The following is a 16583-nucleotide window of genomic DNA, read 5'->3' on the forward strand; positions in this document are numbered from 1 at the left end:
AGACAGTCTCCAAGCTTCTTTTCCTCAGGAGGGTTGTTGAGAAGTTGGTGAGCTATAGTTGCAGAGGGCTTTGGAGAACATTGATTAGCTGGACTCTTTTCAGTCAGAGTTCGTGGCCAGGTATGGAACTGAATCCTTATTGGTCACTCTTGTGGATTACCCGTGGCAGGACCAGGATAGAAGTGGAACTCTCCTTGTCTTAATTGATCTCACAATGCTCTTCAGTACCATTGATCATAGTATCCTTCTGGACTGTCTGTGAGGGTAGCAGTGGAGGCATGGTGCAGGGGAGGGGGGTTCTCCTTCCTAACTGGATGGTTCCAATCAGTGAGAGACAGGGAAAGAGAATGGCCCCTGGGCTCTCTGTCATGCTGTATCAGCACTCTGCCCCCTCTTATTTAACATTGACATGAAGCTATTGGATGAGGTTATCTGCTGGGACTGGATTAATAACCTCAGTTTGCAGATGTTACTCAGTTGTACATCTTGACTTGGGGTGACATGTACCTACCCCTTTTGTCAAGAAAGGATGAGAGGGAGAGGGCTAACAGGCAATAGGAATGGCAGAGAAGAGAAGGACTTTCTCATTGGAAAATGCATCTCCCACAAGAGTTTTGTAGAACTTGGAACAGACTAGCAAATGCTATAGCTTTAATGGATTGGCTGAATACATGTGTGTGGCACAGTGAGGGTAGGAATCACTCTGGAATACCATTGAAGAGTGGTATGCTGCTCCACCAGATGATGCATTTGGCATCATCTGAGTTGTTGAAAGCAGGAATCAACAGGCTAGTGATAATTGCATGTTTTGCTTGGAGCCAGGACTTTGGTTGCACCTTTTCTGACTAAAAAATATTAGAAGGCATAAGCTTTTATGAGTTCCAGGATGCCTATGCCTTTTAATAAATGACAATAAAAAAAAATACCTTCAGCAGAATGAATGGAATTTAAAAAAATACCTTCAGCAGAGTGAATGGAATTAAAAATAAGATGATGGAATGATTTAGGATGAAGCTGAAGTGAGGAAATGTTGGAAGGAATATTCTAGAGATGTGTATGGGAATAGTAGTAATTTGCTGCAGAGTACAACTGAAAAGAGAAGTTGTAAGCTGTGAGAATGTTGAAAAACAGTAACGTTGCACTGTGTAATTGAAGAAATGTTAAAATATGGAGGTGGTTTGCTCATGGAGTGGTTGTGCAACTGGTTTAATGTAAAAGTAAATGCTGCATTTGTGTCTGATTTTTGAAAGAACATTATTATTGTTCCCTTATATGAGGGGAAAGGCAACAAGGGTGAAGGCAAAAACTCCAAGGGATTCAGTTACGAAGTCTGCATGGGAAGCTGTTTGGTGACATTCTGATTGAATGGAGGTGAGAGCTGACAGTGAACAAAATTTGGGTAGTGCGGTGCAGTGTAGCTTTATCTCAGGCTGGGATGTGCAGACCCAATTTTGCTGCCCAGCAGGTCACTGAGAAATGTATTTCAATGAAAAAATCATTGATTTAGAGGAAAGTGTATGCTAAAGGAAACAGGCTTGAATTATGGACTGTTTAGCACTGAAGTTTGGTTGATGAATGAAGTACAAGCAGCAGATGATGGAAGTAAAGCATGGGCAAGAATGATTGGAATAACAACAGACTTATAGTGAATGGTGTTGATATAAAGCAGTTTTATTTTTATTTTTCTCGTCATCTATGTCTTTAATTCTGGGGACTTACTTACATTTTCTGCACTTTGCATAATGTTTACTCTGACAGGGGATAGCATGATGGGTACATATAGATGTAGAATAGGTGTGCCCATCAGGGCTTGGAAGGAATAAAATTGTCTTCCAATTTAAGGCTGGCTAAGGTAGGAATCATTATTATTGCAATTATTTCAACACCAGCTACGATTTTCTCATGGATTGTATATACTGCAGATCAAATAGATAAGAATGCATCGCTGAAGCAGGAAATGGTTTATCCACAGCACTTAAACATTTCCTGAGAGGAGAGAGCTGTAGCATAAACCACGAACAATAACAGTGGAAAATTGTTTCTCTCTTCAGAACCCAACAAGGGAATGGCAGTATTGACGAACAGTGTTTTGAAAAATAATGGATTTGTTTCCCAATTGTGGGTGCTCTGCATATGTTTCTCTCATCTGTTGAGAAAGGGAATTGCTTGGGAACCACTTCTCAAAGAATATGATTGTCTGTTGCCATCTGCTGGCTACACAATGCAATGTATTTATTTAGGGCATTTTTAAGCTGCCAACTCCATGGTGACTTCTAGAGGTTTACAAAAACTGAGCTATAAAATCCATAAAAACTGTAAGACAACAACCAACTCAATCAACCCAGCATCTATATAAGGAACCTCCCCTGCATTAAATCATCATGAATTAGAAACTGTGGGGAAAAGCTCTATTTTATATAAAGGAGAGCACCATCCAGATTTTTTGAGTTGATCTCCTGCAGCTGAGCTAAAACTTGCTTGACTATATTAGTGTGGCGGGGGCAACGGTCAGGAACAACTACTTCAGTCTGTGTCTCATTCTGTCTTCTGTCACAAGAAGCAATAAATTTCTGAGTTTCCGTGAGTTTATTCTTGTTTTTATTCTCAAGGTGATGGTGTTCCCTGAAAAGACTCCCCCCTGTATTCAAATGATAGAGGTTTTTTTTGTAGAACTCTTATATTTTCAGAGCTCTTTTACACATATTGCAATGATATTTGGTAGGATTAAATGATTGTGCTATGTTTAGAAGTTGCATATATCATAAAACCATTCCATCTGAAATTATCCGTGATGCGAGGCAGGTAATGTTACTGCAAGGTCCCCTGCAATTGTTTGAGTAAAGCTCATATTATACTTCTAGCTACCATAAACTGAATTTCATTTTAAGAAATTAAGTTCAGTTACAGGTGAGAAGAATATACACTTGCCTTTCAAGGAAAAATGTGTACCTTGGTATTCAGAAGAGTTTTGATAGCCAACCATTGATGATGTATTCAGTTTATATTCTTGTTTTCTAGAAGGTTTTTCAAGTGTTTCCACCACTTCTGTTTTTTTCTCCATATATTCTGGCATGCTTAAGATGAAATAATGTTAGCCATTTTAAATTTACTACACTGTCCCAGAACATAAGGGCAGTATCAGAAGTTCAAGCAGTAGCTCCAAGCCATCCCAAAGCCTCAGTGATGATATATACTGGTGTTTGTGTGTGGTGTGACACTAAAAGTGTCCTATCTTTGTTTCCTCTGAGGGCAAGTACAATGATGGGTTCAGGTCTGAAAAGCAGAGCAGAGAGAAACAGTGGAGAAGGAGAAAAGTACAAGAAGTCTGATTGCACTAGAGGCTGTTATATGATCTCTGTAAAAATCACATGGGCTGAAGTCTGAGATTTTATATCTCCAAGGAGAAATTAATGTTTCATATGACCTGTCCTTGTATATCATTCTTGCTCGTAACAGAAGATTCCAATATCTAATTCCTTGAGGCCTGTCGCCACTTCTGTTTTCTTCATGATTGTGTCAAAGGCAGAGGAAAGTATTTTAGTCCAAGGGCTGAATTGCTTCCAAAAAAAAGATCTCTGGGACCGTGTGCCCTGATTAATTTGTCCAGTGGCCACCAAACCCCCCCCCCACCTCTACTCACATGCCAAAATACCTTCATATACATTACCATTAAGCCTTAAGGTAGCCTCTATTGACTACCAATAGTCAATTGGTAGCAGTATGTTTGTAGTATATGTGCAAATGTGTGAGGAGGAGGATTTTACAAAAGGGGGCACAGCTTGAGGAGAGGACAGTAGCCCTTGTCCCCAAGGTAGCAACTCCCTCCATTGCAGAGCCTTAAAATATACTCAGTTGATGTAGAATGCTGGCATTTTAAGGTTGGAGTGAGGATCGTTTTTTGGGTGAGAGAAGTGAAGGGCAGCCCCCCCCCCTCAAGTACTGCCCTCTTCAAAGTCTGGTTGCAGCAGGGGGACCTTTTTGGAGGGGGGGTGGTCATAGTGTTGGGGAGGGTATAATTAGCTTTCCCCCCATGGCAACAGACTCCAGGAAGATGGCAGCTCACACAGCAATTATGTTTTCATAAAGCCCCCATAACCCCAGTAGGAGGGAGCCACAGGTATCTTAAACTCTTGTAGGATTGCTGGAAGCTCAGATCTTTGATTAGCTGCTTACCAGAATTCAGCACCTCTCCATTTTCTGAGCCAGGGTACTGGCACTGCTTGCAATGACCTTTTATATTTTTTAATAATTTGTTCATAAGGATTTACTGTTATATTTAATGGTTTGAAATATTCATGCAGTTTCAATTACAAATTTATTACGGGAAGTTGCCCTGAGTACCTTGATGTAGTACATCAAGGAGTAAATTTAAATAAATCTATTAAATATGTCATACAAGTCTTTACTACTCTTATTGCAGACATTTAATATAACCTTCCTGTAATTGGTCCCATTCTTATCATGGTGTACCAGGTAATGGATGAGGCTAAACAGCCTTTGCTTCTCTGCTTGCCTTCCCCTTCCAGCTACGCCTTGGCAGGTTTCTCTTTCTAGACCCTCTAACTATTCTTGGCAGTTGCTACCGTGCCACAGAGGTAATTTAACCCACCCAGGTGAGCAAAGGTCATTGCTGTGAGCCAGTGGAGTAGGTTGCTGGAGGAGGATGCTGTGATCCACTGGTGTCTGTCATGCAACGCTTTGGGTTGACATTTATGGCTATTTATGGTTCCCAGATAGGAATGGCCCTCCTGTGAGTTAAAGCCAAGTGAACTGGGTTCATTAGAGCTTCAGTCAGTGGGACATAACTTTTTTGGTGGCGGGCATCGAGTCGGTGTTGACTCCTGGCAACACCTGGGCAAGTCCCTGCTGTTTATTGGCAGTGCTTTGCCCTTGCCTTCTTCCTAGGGCTGGGAGAAAGTGACTGGCCCAAGGTCACCCAGCTGGCTTTATGCCCAAGGTGAAACTAGAACTCACATCCTCCTGGTTTCTAGCCTGGTCCCTTAACCCCTACACCAAACCGGCTCTCAGAAAGTACTGCAGGACATACTGTGACTACTTGTGTTCAATTTATTTTGTTGTTCTCACAATCTTGCTACTGCCAGAAAGTTCTTCTACCATGTTCTGGAGTATAGCAGTAAAAAAGGAGGGGGGGGGGGGGCGTTATTTTGTAAGCCATTATCCAGCCAAAGCTTCACTGGGGCTTCAAATCATCGTCATCAATAATTACAACAAAATAACCATCCCGGGTCAGACTAATTGTTCAACTAGTAGTGCTACTCTTACTGACAGTGTGCCAAGGATCGATACTGGGCCCCCAGCCTGCAAAGCACAATGAGCTATAAGTCTGCTCCCATCTCCAGCTACTGCAGTTGCTTTTTTCTCCTTGGAAGTGCAGAACAGAGAATTGGGGGCATGGAACTGAGGGATACAAGGTCAGCTCCTCCATCTGTAGTCTTAAAAAAAATCCAAGAGAACTTTCCCAGCTTTTATTTGTCTCAGTGGGAAGACGGTAGTGCCAGTGATGGATTCCCTCCAAAGGTATTATGGAGGAGGGAGTGTTCTGGGCAAATCCCCCCACCCTGCCCAAGACATCAGGAATGAAGATATGTGGCCCCCCAAACTTTTCCCCAACTCCCCAATCACTTAAGAACACTATTGAGGGTTAAATAATTTGCAGCTTTAATTTTTTTTTAAAGAATAAAAATACCTGCATATATAGAAAAAAAAAGATATAGCCAGTTTTCTGTTATTTTACAAGGAAAAATAAAACTGTTTAAAAGCAACACACTATTAACATTACAAGTAGGACTCCCCACGATGAGGGCTGGAACCTCCCATTTTTGCAAGGTGGCCTTTGACACACCACTCAATGGCTGGTGGAGCAGCAAGCTCAAGAAGTTGCATGGCCCTGCTGTCCCTCTCATTCTCCTTCCAGACTTCACCACTTTTATTTAAAAGGATAAGATTTAAAAAAGAAAAAAAAGCAGCTCCACAACTTCCATCTTCAATCACATTTAATGTACTTTCTGCAGCAATATTTCCCATTCTGGTGCCCTCCAGGTGTGCTGGGAAAATTCCTTCAGCCGTGTGGGCTGGGGATTCTGGGACCAGTAGCTTCAAAACCTCCAGCAGGCACCAGCTTAGGGAAGTTGGTCTAAGTCAATGTTTCTCAACCTTAGCAACTTTAAGACATGTGGACCAACTTCCAGAATTCCCCAGCCAGCCATGTTGGCTGGAGAATTCTGGGAGTTGAAGTCCATACATCTTAAAGTTGCCAAGGTTGAGAAACACTGGTCTAAGTTAATTCAACCTGGGCTGGTTCCTCACAACCATGTCTCTGGAATTAGGAAAATTACAAAGCAAACAGCAGAAATGGCTGGCATTGTTCCCAGCTACAGTATCTTCCTTTAGGAAGGGTTGTGGCACCATCCATGGAGCCAGTTTGGTCTAGTGGTTAAGGCACCAGGCTAGAAACCAGGAGTTCTAGTCCTGCCTTAGGCATGAAAGCCGGCTGGGTGACCTTGGGCCAGTCATTCTCTCTCAGCCCAACTCACCTCACAGGGTTGCTGTTGTGGGAAAATAGGAGGAGGAGGGAGCATTAAGTATGTCTTGAGTTATTTATAAAAATAATAAAGGCGGGATAAAAATAAAATAAATAAATAAAGCCTCCATCCAGCAAGGAAATCCAGCTTACCATTTCAGACTGATATCAAGACAGTGTGAGACCTGTGTTTGGATATACAATTTTACTGCTCTTTTGAAGGAGCAGGAAACCTGCGCTTACCAAGGCACCTACATTACACCAGGCATGCCTCTTTGAAAGGGCTGGTTGTAGGGTCATCCTCAAGCAGTCAAAAAAGTCAAGATGGCAGGTGCGATAGAAGCTCTGCCCCTCTTTCTCATGAGTTAATATCAAGATTTATATCAAGAGAAGAGGGAAAACCACCCAGAGTCCCTTTAGTGGGAGGAGATGGGAGGTGACAAATTTGATAAATAAATAAATAACATATCTTTTAAAGTAGAATAGCTAAAGATGAATATACACTGCCTCTGCAGTGGACTGGGGCTGAGATGAAGCCAATCTTATTACTGAATACAACATCCTAGAACAGTAATTAAAACAAACCCTAAACCTCTAAATTAAATGCAAATGCAGCGGTTATAGATTGCTTAAAAGCTCAGTTAAATTAAATGGAATTTAACCTGAATTAAAATATTAGCATACTCATAGATTAAAAGCACAAGAAAACAAAACCTTTATACTCGCCTGGTTGCGGGCTTGCCTCAGTGGGAAGGGATCTGTGAATGATTTTAGGATATGAGTAGGAATATAAAAGAAGAGGGATTCAGTCAGATATTGTGGCCCCAAGCCCTGAAGAGTTTGAGAGGTTGTGTTGAACTAACTGATACTGAAAGATAATGTGTTTAAGGAAACCCTAAAGTTCCTTATCGCGTTCTCGATATTCTAAAGGAAAACCTTCACTTCCCTTTATTACCACAAGAGGGCAAAAATTAAAGATTTATTTCCTGAAGTCTATAGCCTGATGTAAAAGTGATCGGATTTGAAACAAACCAGAAGTCTGGTAAGGCGGTTTCCGACTAACAAATTTTATTAAAGGGCATAAGCTTTCATGAGTGGCAGTTCACTTCATCAGATGTACAGAGTGGTTAAACTAGGACCTACATCCATCTAGCTATTCCATGCTTCTGATGAAGGGAGCCGCAGCTGCCAAAAGCTTACACCCTTTAATAAAATGTGTTAGTCGGAAAAGGTGCTACCAGATTCCTTCTGATTTTTTGCAGCCATAGACTAACATGACTCTCCTCCTATAATGGATTTGAAATAGTATTTTGAGTGCTATTGGGAGTGCTGTTTTTCACTTGGGAGATTTAACTCGCTCCTCAGTCCAAGCCAGAACAATGGGGAAATTAAAACAGTCTCCCCAACCCCATGCAGATATGCCAGCTTGGTTTTACTTTTTAAATCAGTAAATGGATCTTCATCCATATTCAGCATAAAGGTGGTCCCGGGTCTGTAAAGATCCATCTTCATACTATGTCCAGGTTTGTTCTCTACTTCGTGGCAGAGCTATATACCAATACATTGCTAGAGGGCAGAGGGAATGGCCTTGAAGTACAAGGGGAAGAACTGCTACCAAGTCAATGGTCAGGTAAGAGGGGCTTGAGCCCATGCCAAGAAAACACCTTGAGAAAACATCCTCCCTAGTTCACATGAAGGTAAAGTGAGGGAGGGGGAAGTACGTTCAGACTTCCAATTCTATTTCTATAGCTGTTACAATAAAAGTAGTTTTGACTTACATGGTATTGGTTTCTTAGCCTGGTCTACCTTGTAGGGCTGACAAATGTCTCTCTCAAGAAACTCAACCATCACTCAGGAGCTAGCAGCCAAACGGTCAACGAGAAGCCTCAGGTAGAGAAGCTGCTTTTATTATGGATATAAGAACCATCCATAACAAAGGAAATCAGCTCTTGCAGAACCAGGCAGTCCAGAACAGTTTACATCTTGTGACTCTTTCTCCCGCCCTGATGTGGGAGAACCTCTTCCCATTCTTTTCTGAGGCCGGGCTGTGGAGGGCACCTATGCCGTTGTCAGCACCTGCTCATTCAAGCATTCACACACACAGTCAAGAAACTGGATTTCTTTGAACTGTTTTAATGAAGTGTAATGAACGGTACAGAAGGCAAGCTGCGAATAAAGAATTCCCGCCAAAACCTAATTTAAACTACATTCCCTTAGCTTTCCCACGAAGCGTGTCGCTCCCCCTCCCATCCAGATGGTATTCCTGCCGTATCTCAACCTCGCGTCCTTGATGTGCTCCATAGCCATAATAAACCCCTTTACACTCCAACTTCACACACCCCTCCCATCCGGCAACCTTAGAGAATGACATGATGGGAGATGCCCTGTTAAGGGTTTCTGTGAAACCCTTGATCAGGGAATCTGACAGCCGTGTTGTGATGACAGTCCTGCCTCATCTCAGACTCTTGGTTTCCTGCCTTGGCAGCTTCAGTCCTCCCACTGTGAAAGAGGCTTCTGCTTTTCTGCTTCGTTCTCAGGGTCCCTTCAGATTCCTTTCAGCTACCTTTTGGTGCTACTTTGGAGCTTCTCTTATCACTGCAAGGAGGGGAAAGGGTTACTGCTATCAGTGACTACAGCTGGCCACCATGGCACCAGAATATAAAAAGTACATCATGGCATTGCAACACCAGCTCTGACCATTTGTACTGGTGTTGTGACAGCACACCTAAGTACTAAGGGGCAGAGTTTGCATCACAGTGTTGAGTAATTGAAAGGACATAATAAATGGTCAACACCACCATTTCCCCATACACACTCCCTAATGTACTTTTCTCAGCTAGGAAAAAAGCTGATAAAAGAGGAGATAATCTCCATATAGGAGTCACGGCAATGAGATTTTAAACCCAATGCATTTATCTCCAAAACAAACTTAGAAAAAAGTATGCCACTTCTGATCAAATAAACCTGATTTCACTGCAGTTTTCATGTGAATAAAAAAAGAACACTGAAAGCATTATTTTCCCATCAAATGAAAAGAAAAAAAAATGTAATGCAGAAGAAATTTCCAGCACAGCGTCAAGTAATCTAGATAATACACTCAAGAGAAACAGTAATTAGCTCTTAAGTAAACGAATGATTCAGAACAGGCCTCGGTTCTCCTTTTAGGCAGAAAATGTTATGTCTGCCTTCAAAAACCATATGATTCTTTTATTTTTAATTTGATATGTAAGTGAGCTTTTTAGTCTGTGCTGAAAATGGCGTTTCCTTCTATAATAATGTATTTGGCCTAGAAATCTCAATGTACTAACATATTCAGGTGCACCTAGAATGCCCCAATGCTAAATAACCTGCTCTTTTCTTAGTAAGGCAAATAAAGGTATTCTTAAATCAATTATGTTCACCATTTAACCTGTGTGAGAATCCATTAGAAAGTCCTTAATGGAAGCAATTATATCTGGCTGTAATTTAGAACAGCCAGTTTCAACAGTATTGTCTGATGCATTTTGTTTTCAATGCTGTAATAACTTGTATATCTTTAATTTCTTTTAAGGTAAGCTTTTTTTGTCCCTGTTCTTATTCTGCAAAGAAATTATTCTTGCATTCCCTTTAGAGCTCCCTGATCTCTGGTTGAGGTTGACAGCCCTGTTAACAGCCTTAATTTCCTCCCCAGCCCATGGGAAATGCAGCAAAACCCCATTCTTTAGCCTTGTTTCCTGGATCTGGCCAGATCCAGTTTGCCTCTCTTCCAACCTGAGATTCTATCACCCATTTTTTGAAAGCATGCTGAAATATAACCACTCTCCAGCATTAAGGCCTTGAATAAAGCAAACTGACCTCTACTCCTTAACCTTGTCTGTTCATTGACAGTCACAAAATGTTCCTAGTGCTGAGTTCAGTCTCTCTTCCTCAAAGCTTTGCACACATCTGCAACTCCCCCAAGCCAAATATTATTATCCCCTTTTGCAAATAGGAGGAGGGACCGAGTCAGTGAGAAGGGAGTCTGCATGATAAGACCACCGAATGACTTCACTGCAGAGGTGAAACACAACTTCAACACTTCAGACATTTAGCTCCTATTTTTCACCCTTTTGCTGAAATCATTGGTGGGGGTGGATTTTAAGTGTGAAAAGAGTTCTTTAAAATATTTTCCCTAGAATTATAATTTGGTTTCTAGCATTGCAATCTTGCATAGGCTGGAAAGCAGAATTCTCTGACTTTCTGAGGATCACCTGGGCAGTAGTCCCTCTGCTGATTCTGCAAACCCCTAATGCCCTTTGAAGGAAACCACAACAGGTAACCTGGAGTGAAATACAGTACATGTTATCATTACTGTACACTGCAATTTACTTGCAAAAGCCTCTTCAGAATTAAGGTTGCGCTTTCCTTGTATCGCAAAACAGCATGCCCCATGGCCTGTTTCCTACTTGCCCTTCCTAAAAGACAAATGAGAAGAAGGGAGCATCAGCTAGAGAGGCCTGGGGTGGGAGGGAAGTTATATATCGTTCACGCAGAGAACGGACTACTGCACTGCTGCAAAGCATTCAAATGTAGGTTCTGTGACTCTGGACAACATTGTATTAAAAAAGGAGCTTAAGTTATTAAAGTGAGCGGCTTTAATCATGCTGTTGGGGCGGGGTAGGGGGGTGGGAAGAATCCATTGCTACCAGAGCATACAAGATGAAAAGTATTTTTGCTGCAAACTCAATATATCTATCAGGATTAGCCACCACTACACTTGTACATGTGTATCTGACTCCACTTCAGTCTTAGAGGTCCGGCTAAATATTATGGGATCCAATGGAATTTTATCTAGAGATTGACCCCGTGACCTTGAACCTGATCATTCTGGTTGCTAGCTATGTGATCTTGCTTTTGGTTTTCCTGATCTCTTGCGTGCTCTATGACTGTCGAGGGAAAGACCCCAGCAAGGAGTGTGTTCCTGAGATTCCTATGGAAACCCAGAAGCCAATCCGGTTGATGGTGGTGCAACAAGGCTGCCCTAGCACCCACTGGGCAACAGGACTTGTCCCTGCTTACAAAAATGCGTCTGGTCCACCCGAAAAAAAGACTACGTTGGTGTAAGAAGGCCATCCATTTCTCCAGAATTCTAGCCTTCCATGATTCTCTCCTGTTTGCACAAGGATAAGTCAGCAAGGTAAGCCAAAATTGACAGCTTGTTGTTTACACATGCTACAGAGTGATTTCAGTATATTGCCGCTAGGATATTAATGAAGTTGGACCTAGCTCTTACCAAATGCAAATTCTATTTATTCATTATTTTCACATGTGACATCTGTCTTTAGCAGATGTTAGGGGTGTCAAGACAACAGAATACTCTGAAATCCCAATTGGCTGTGGTGGGTGGCTGAAGTCCCCCCCCCCAGAATAAATCAATGATTTGTCAGAGAAATAGGCACAAAGGAGAAATAGGCAGTTTATGAGTTAACATAATAGAGTTTATATGAAGTTAACATAAATATTTGCTACAGAAGCTATTTTTTTCCCCTGCTTGGGAGGACAGCTTGGGGATATTACAACGGATCTAATAATTTTTAAGGATGGTAGTTAATGTCATATGTTTGCAGCAAAGTACGTCCTTAACCAAATGTGTTGGTGCCACAAATCGAACATAATAGGTTTTGTTGTAAAGTATGGGCGAGTGAGTAAGTGCTATTTATTCCCCATCTGACACTTCAGCATAATATGGAACGTATGGGACCCAATCTCTCAAGGATGACACTGCCACACATTTCCCCATTCTGCACCTAGCATGTGCTTCAAGTCATCTTTCATCTGAACAACCCTCTTTGGGAACTCTCCTTGAACAAATGTCCTGTATTGGCCAAATAATTGGGGAGTTTTAGTCCTGTACATTTAGAACATCCCAGGTAATGGAAGATCATTTTTATTTTAATTATGGGTTGTTGAAGAAACTAGTAGGGCCTAATTCACACATAATGCTAACTATAATTCTTGGTTTACAAACCAGAGAGTGTGGTTTGACACTAAGCCAAAAGGAAGCAATCCACATTATGGTTTATGGGGATGTGTGAACCAATCAGTATAGCAGAGTAGGACCAGAGAGTTCCAAATTCATATCCTTTCCCCATTCCTGAAGCTCACTGGGTGATTTAGGGACTCAAACTGCTTTGGAGAACGAATAGTCTGAAGACACCATCTCTGTGTTTAGAAGAATGTACCCTATCATGTTTTTGTTAAATTCCTAGGAATAGATTGATTGCCAGGTCCAGTACGTGCCTTATGTAAGAATTGGAGGGCAGCTTCCAGAGAAATCCTTGCTGCTCCCCCTGCCCCTCAGCAAACATTAATAACTGCTATCTCTGCAAACTTGTTTTTTCAAAAATTGATTAAAATATTGTACACATAAACTAAAATATTTTTGGGTGCATCATGTAGCCATTATTCCAACGTAGATCAATAACACTAGATTTGAAAAGAAAAGTCTGTTGCTTGAGATGCACACGTAGCCAGTGCATAATTTTTAAAATGAGAACATTCAACCAAATCTGTCTAAAATTTACCATTTACCCTGGAACTAGAAAATTAGTTTCCTTTAAGACTTGTATCTGGAGGGAAGGTGGAGATTGTGGTGATCTTAGAGCAAGGAAAAATACTTTGTACATGGTTGGGGGGAGGCATATTCTTTTGTTCTACTGTTTTAAGTTTGATCATGTTATAGAGATTTGGTTTTAAAAGGCCTCAGAAGTTGGATACCTTTTCTGACCTGAAGGCAGGGCTGCAACTAGGGTCTGTGTCACCCGGGGCAAACATGGATTCTGCGCCCATTTTGGCACCCCCCCAGCGCTCATTTTGGCATCCCACCAGCGCGGTGCCCAGGGCACATGCCCCAGTTGCCCCCCCCAGTTGCGGCCTTGCCTGAAGGGGGGAGTTTGCAGACCAGTTATTAGGTTGAGTTACTAGAGAAAACACTTTGAAATCCTGCTAATCATATTTTACCAATTTTGAAAGTCCTGTTTGTAAAAGTCAGTGGTTCTCAAATGGTCTCTTTTGGGAACCAGAGCATCTGAATGAATCTTGTGATTGAGGCAGTTTAGGAGTTCTGTTAATAAGGAAAAATAAAATAAATAAACTTGGAGAATGCATTAAGAATGGTGTGATTAGATTGCTTTAGGCTGCTGAGGGAATGTCCTGGGTTTGCGGGAGCAGGATGGAGAATGCATTAAATAATATTGTACTGTATAGAATTTCAGTCACTTCACAATGTACCTATCAACTGTTTTTGCTTCATTGTGATCCCACTTGTTTATTATGCTGAGCAAGGGTGTAGACTTCTGTGCCCAAATGCCACTGGTGTGTTTTGTGTATAAGTGTGCGTCAATGTATCTGGGGCATGATAGGACAATAATAATAGACAAGATTTTCATCTCTCAAGTACAAAAGGCCACACTGCTTGGATCTGCACATATACTACAATGATACATTATGACATCCTAGGTTCTTGGGAAGAACTTGATGTGAATGAAGGCCAACGCCAGCTAAAGAACTGGCAGCTATGATTTCACATGATTGTGGATGATGTCGACAACAATGATGATGAAGAATTCAATTTATATGCTGCCCGACTCCCAGTGACTCTGGGTGGCTTACAAATCTTGATGCCAATAGAGCCTTCTTAGCCAAGACCAGAATGAGTTGAATCCCTTTCTGCCCCTCCGTTTCTGATTCACACAGCTGTAGTATCTCAGCATGTTTGGAGAACAAGAAGGCCAGAAAGAAGCTGCTATTTTAATAACAGTCTTTTCTGTGCATTTCTAGGATACAGACAGAACTTTTGTTTTCTGAACCCTGGATTAGTGCTGGGTTGCAGTCCACAAATATCTGAGCTTGGTAGTTTGCAAAAATCTCTGCTATGTTCCTGCATTGTGATGAGGGGGTTCAGAAAACAAAATAAGATGAGAAAGAGGGTCTCTCATGCTAAAAAAAAGGGGGGGCACATCAGGGAGGGAAACATATGCCCTCTCTCTTCAAAAAGGCTTAATCCTTCCAACTCAATGAGTCACACTTCTCCCTTTGACACTCACCCAAGTTGAGCAAATTATGGTGGTTCATAAGCAGCCAGCTTGTCAATCCCTCAGATTACGCTAAACAAGGGATGGAGAATTTGTGGCTCTTGTGATGACAGCTGAGCAAAATTCTCAATGTGTCTCACCATTGCTAGCTGGGGATACTGGGAGTTCCAGTTTATCAACATCTGAGAGGCCACTAGTTTGCCCCTCCTGGCCTAAGACAGATGTTCCACTTTGTAACTCTTAGATTGCGCAGTGCCTCAGATTCAATGGCCAAAAATGTTTTGGAGCCCATGGGAGAATTTGTGTAGCACCTGTTGGCCAAACCGTAAAGCAGCGGCCTCTTTTCCTGGCCTACTTGGCTACCTTTCATAGTTGATGCCTTTGGTCTCATGAGGTCCTGCAGGCAGGAGCCCCATGAGCATCACCACCTGCTCTGAAGCACCTTTTGGCCTTCTGTGGAAAGGGCTGCACGGCAGCCATACTACCTACATCACATTCCTATATTGAAATTAGATTTTGCAGGAGTCTGTAAGGCTGTGCTTATCTCTTCTGTGTCTTACGATCAGGTTACTGATAGCAGAAGAGCAGTGTGACTGGACCTAATCAGCCAGAGTTCTATTTGGAGTGGCAGTATATCAGACTTTGCCCTGACACGTAGTGCTTTGGGTGGCAAAAGGTCCCTGAACTCTGAGGTGCATTGTTTATAGTCAGACTTCAATTTCCGAGGCCTGGAGAAAGACATTTTCCACCTTGTTAAGCATATATGCAAACTGAAGCACACTGTAGTAGTATATTCTGTAAATCTTTCATAATGTATTTGCATTTCTCCTGAGGCACATCAGCCAGTTTTCTTCTCTACAAACCAGAGAGGAGGAATTTTGCCTATTTAATAAACTTGGGTCCATTTTTCTTATTTAATGTTCCAGAATTAAAGATGGATTAATGCCTCTCTTTTCAACCTGCGTCAGTTTTCCATGTTTTTACAGCATTTGTCTATGTTAAGCTATGAATATTGGAAAAAAGGGTTTCAAATTGTTTTCATGTATATATTTTCATTTCTGTTCCCATTTAAATATTGCTTCTTTCTACAGAATTTGACCATAAATGCATACGTATTTTAATATTTTAGCTCACTGGCAACCTCTAGATGTTTGGACTATAATCTCCATCATCCCCAGCTAAAAAAAGGTCTATTTTTTTTTCAAGCATCTTTAACTGGAATTTGGAGCTATCATAGAACAAAAATAGCTGAAAAACTATTAACACTAGATGTCACAGTTTAGTAGTTAGTAAATTCTAATGATGACATTGAACTAGGACTGTTTTTTCTGAATAATGCTAGGTCACAAAGACAACATTTAAGAATGGTGTCTATATTTCTGGGTTGCATAATTTTGCCCGCACAATTTCCCAACCTACTTTTTTGTAGATACCGTAGCTGCAGTCTCTCTGTCAAAACTTAAATATATGAATTCACGGGCATCAGACTGAATACTGAAATTCCAAATGTTTAATGTTTTGGAAGTGAGCATTTATGAAATGTGAAGATGTGCTTTCTGCATGTTTTGATGTCTTTCCAACATTCTTTGGCAAAATATTCCATTAGAACTGTTTCTGCAGGCTTTGAAATTATATACTGTATAATAATAGAAGCACAGGAATAAAGCAGGATTATGGGTACTGCGAGAGCCAGTTTGGTGTAGTCGTTACAGCAACAGGCTAGAAACCGGGAGACTGTGAGTTCTAGTTCCGCCTTGGGCACAAAGCCAGCTGGGTAACCTTGGGCCAGGCCCTCTCTCTCAACCCTAGGAAGCAAGCAAGGGCAAACCACTTCTGAAAAAACCTTGCCAAGAAAACTGCAGGGACTTGTCCAGGCAGTCTCTGAGAATCAGACGCAATTGAACAGATTAAAGAAAAAGAAAGTACTGTGCCTTCCACAGATAGCTTTGGCTCAGTGTACAGAGAGTCTGCAAACACACAAGTTATGCACG

General features: G+C 41.5%; 1 protein-coding gene across 1 annotated transcript; it reads left to right on the forward strand.

The window, feature by feature from the left end:
• The first annotated feature begins 11338 nt into the window (after positions 1 to 11338).
• On the forward strand, positions 11339 to 11623 carry SMIM36 (small integral membrane protein 36). Its single transcript, XM_063296559.1, has one exon. The coding sequence runs from the start codon at positions 11339 to 11341 to the stop codon at positions 11621 to 11623; it is 285 nt and encodes a 94-aa protein (XP_063152629.1).
• The last annotated feature ends 4960 nt before the right edge of the window (positions 11624 to 16583 follow it).

Source organism: Candoia aspera, chromosome 2 (assembly GCF_035149785.1).
Source record: "Candoia aspera isolate rCanAsp1 chromosome 2, rCanAsp1.hap2, whole genome shotgun sequence".
Lineage (NCBI taxonomy): Eukaryota > Metazoa > Chordata > Lepidosauria > Squamata > Boidae > Candoia > Candoia aspera.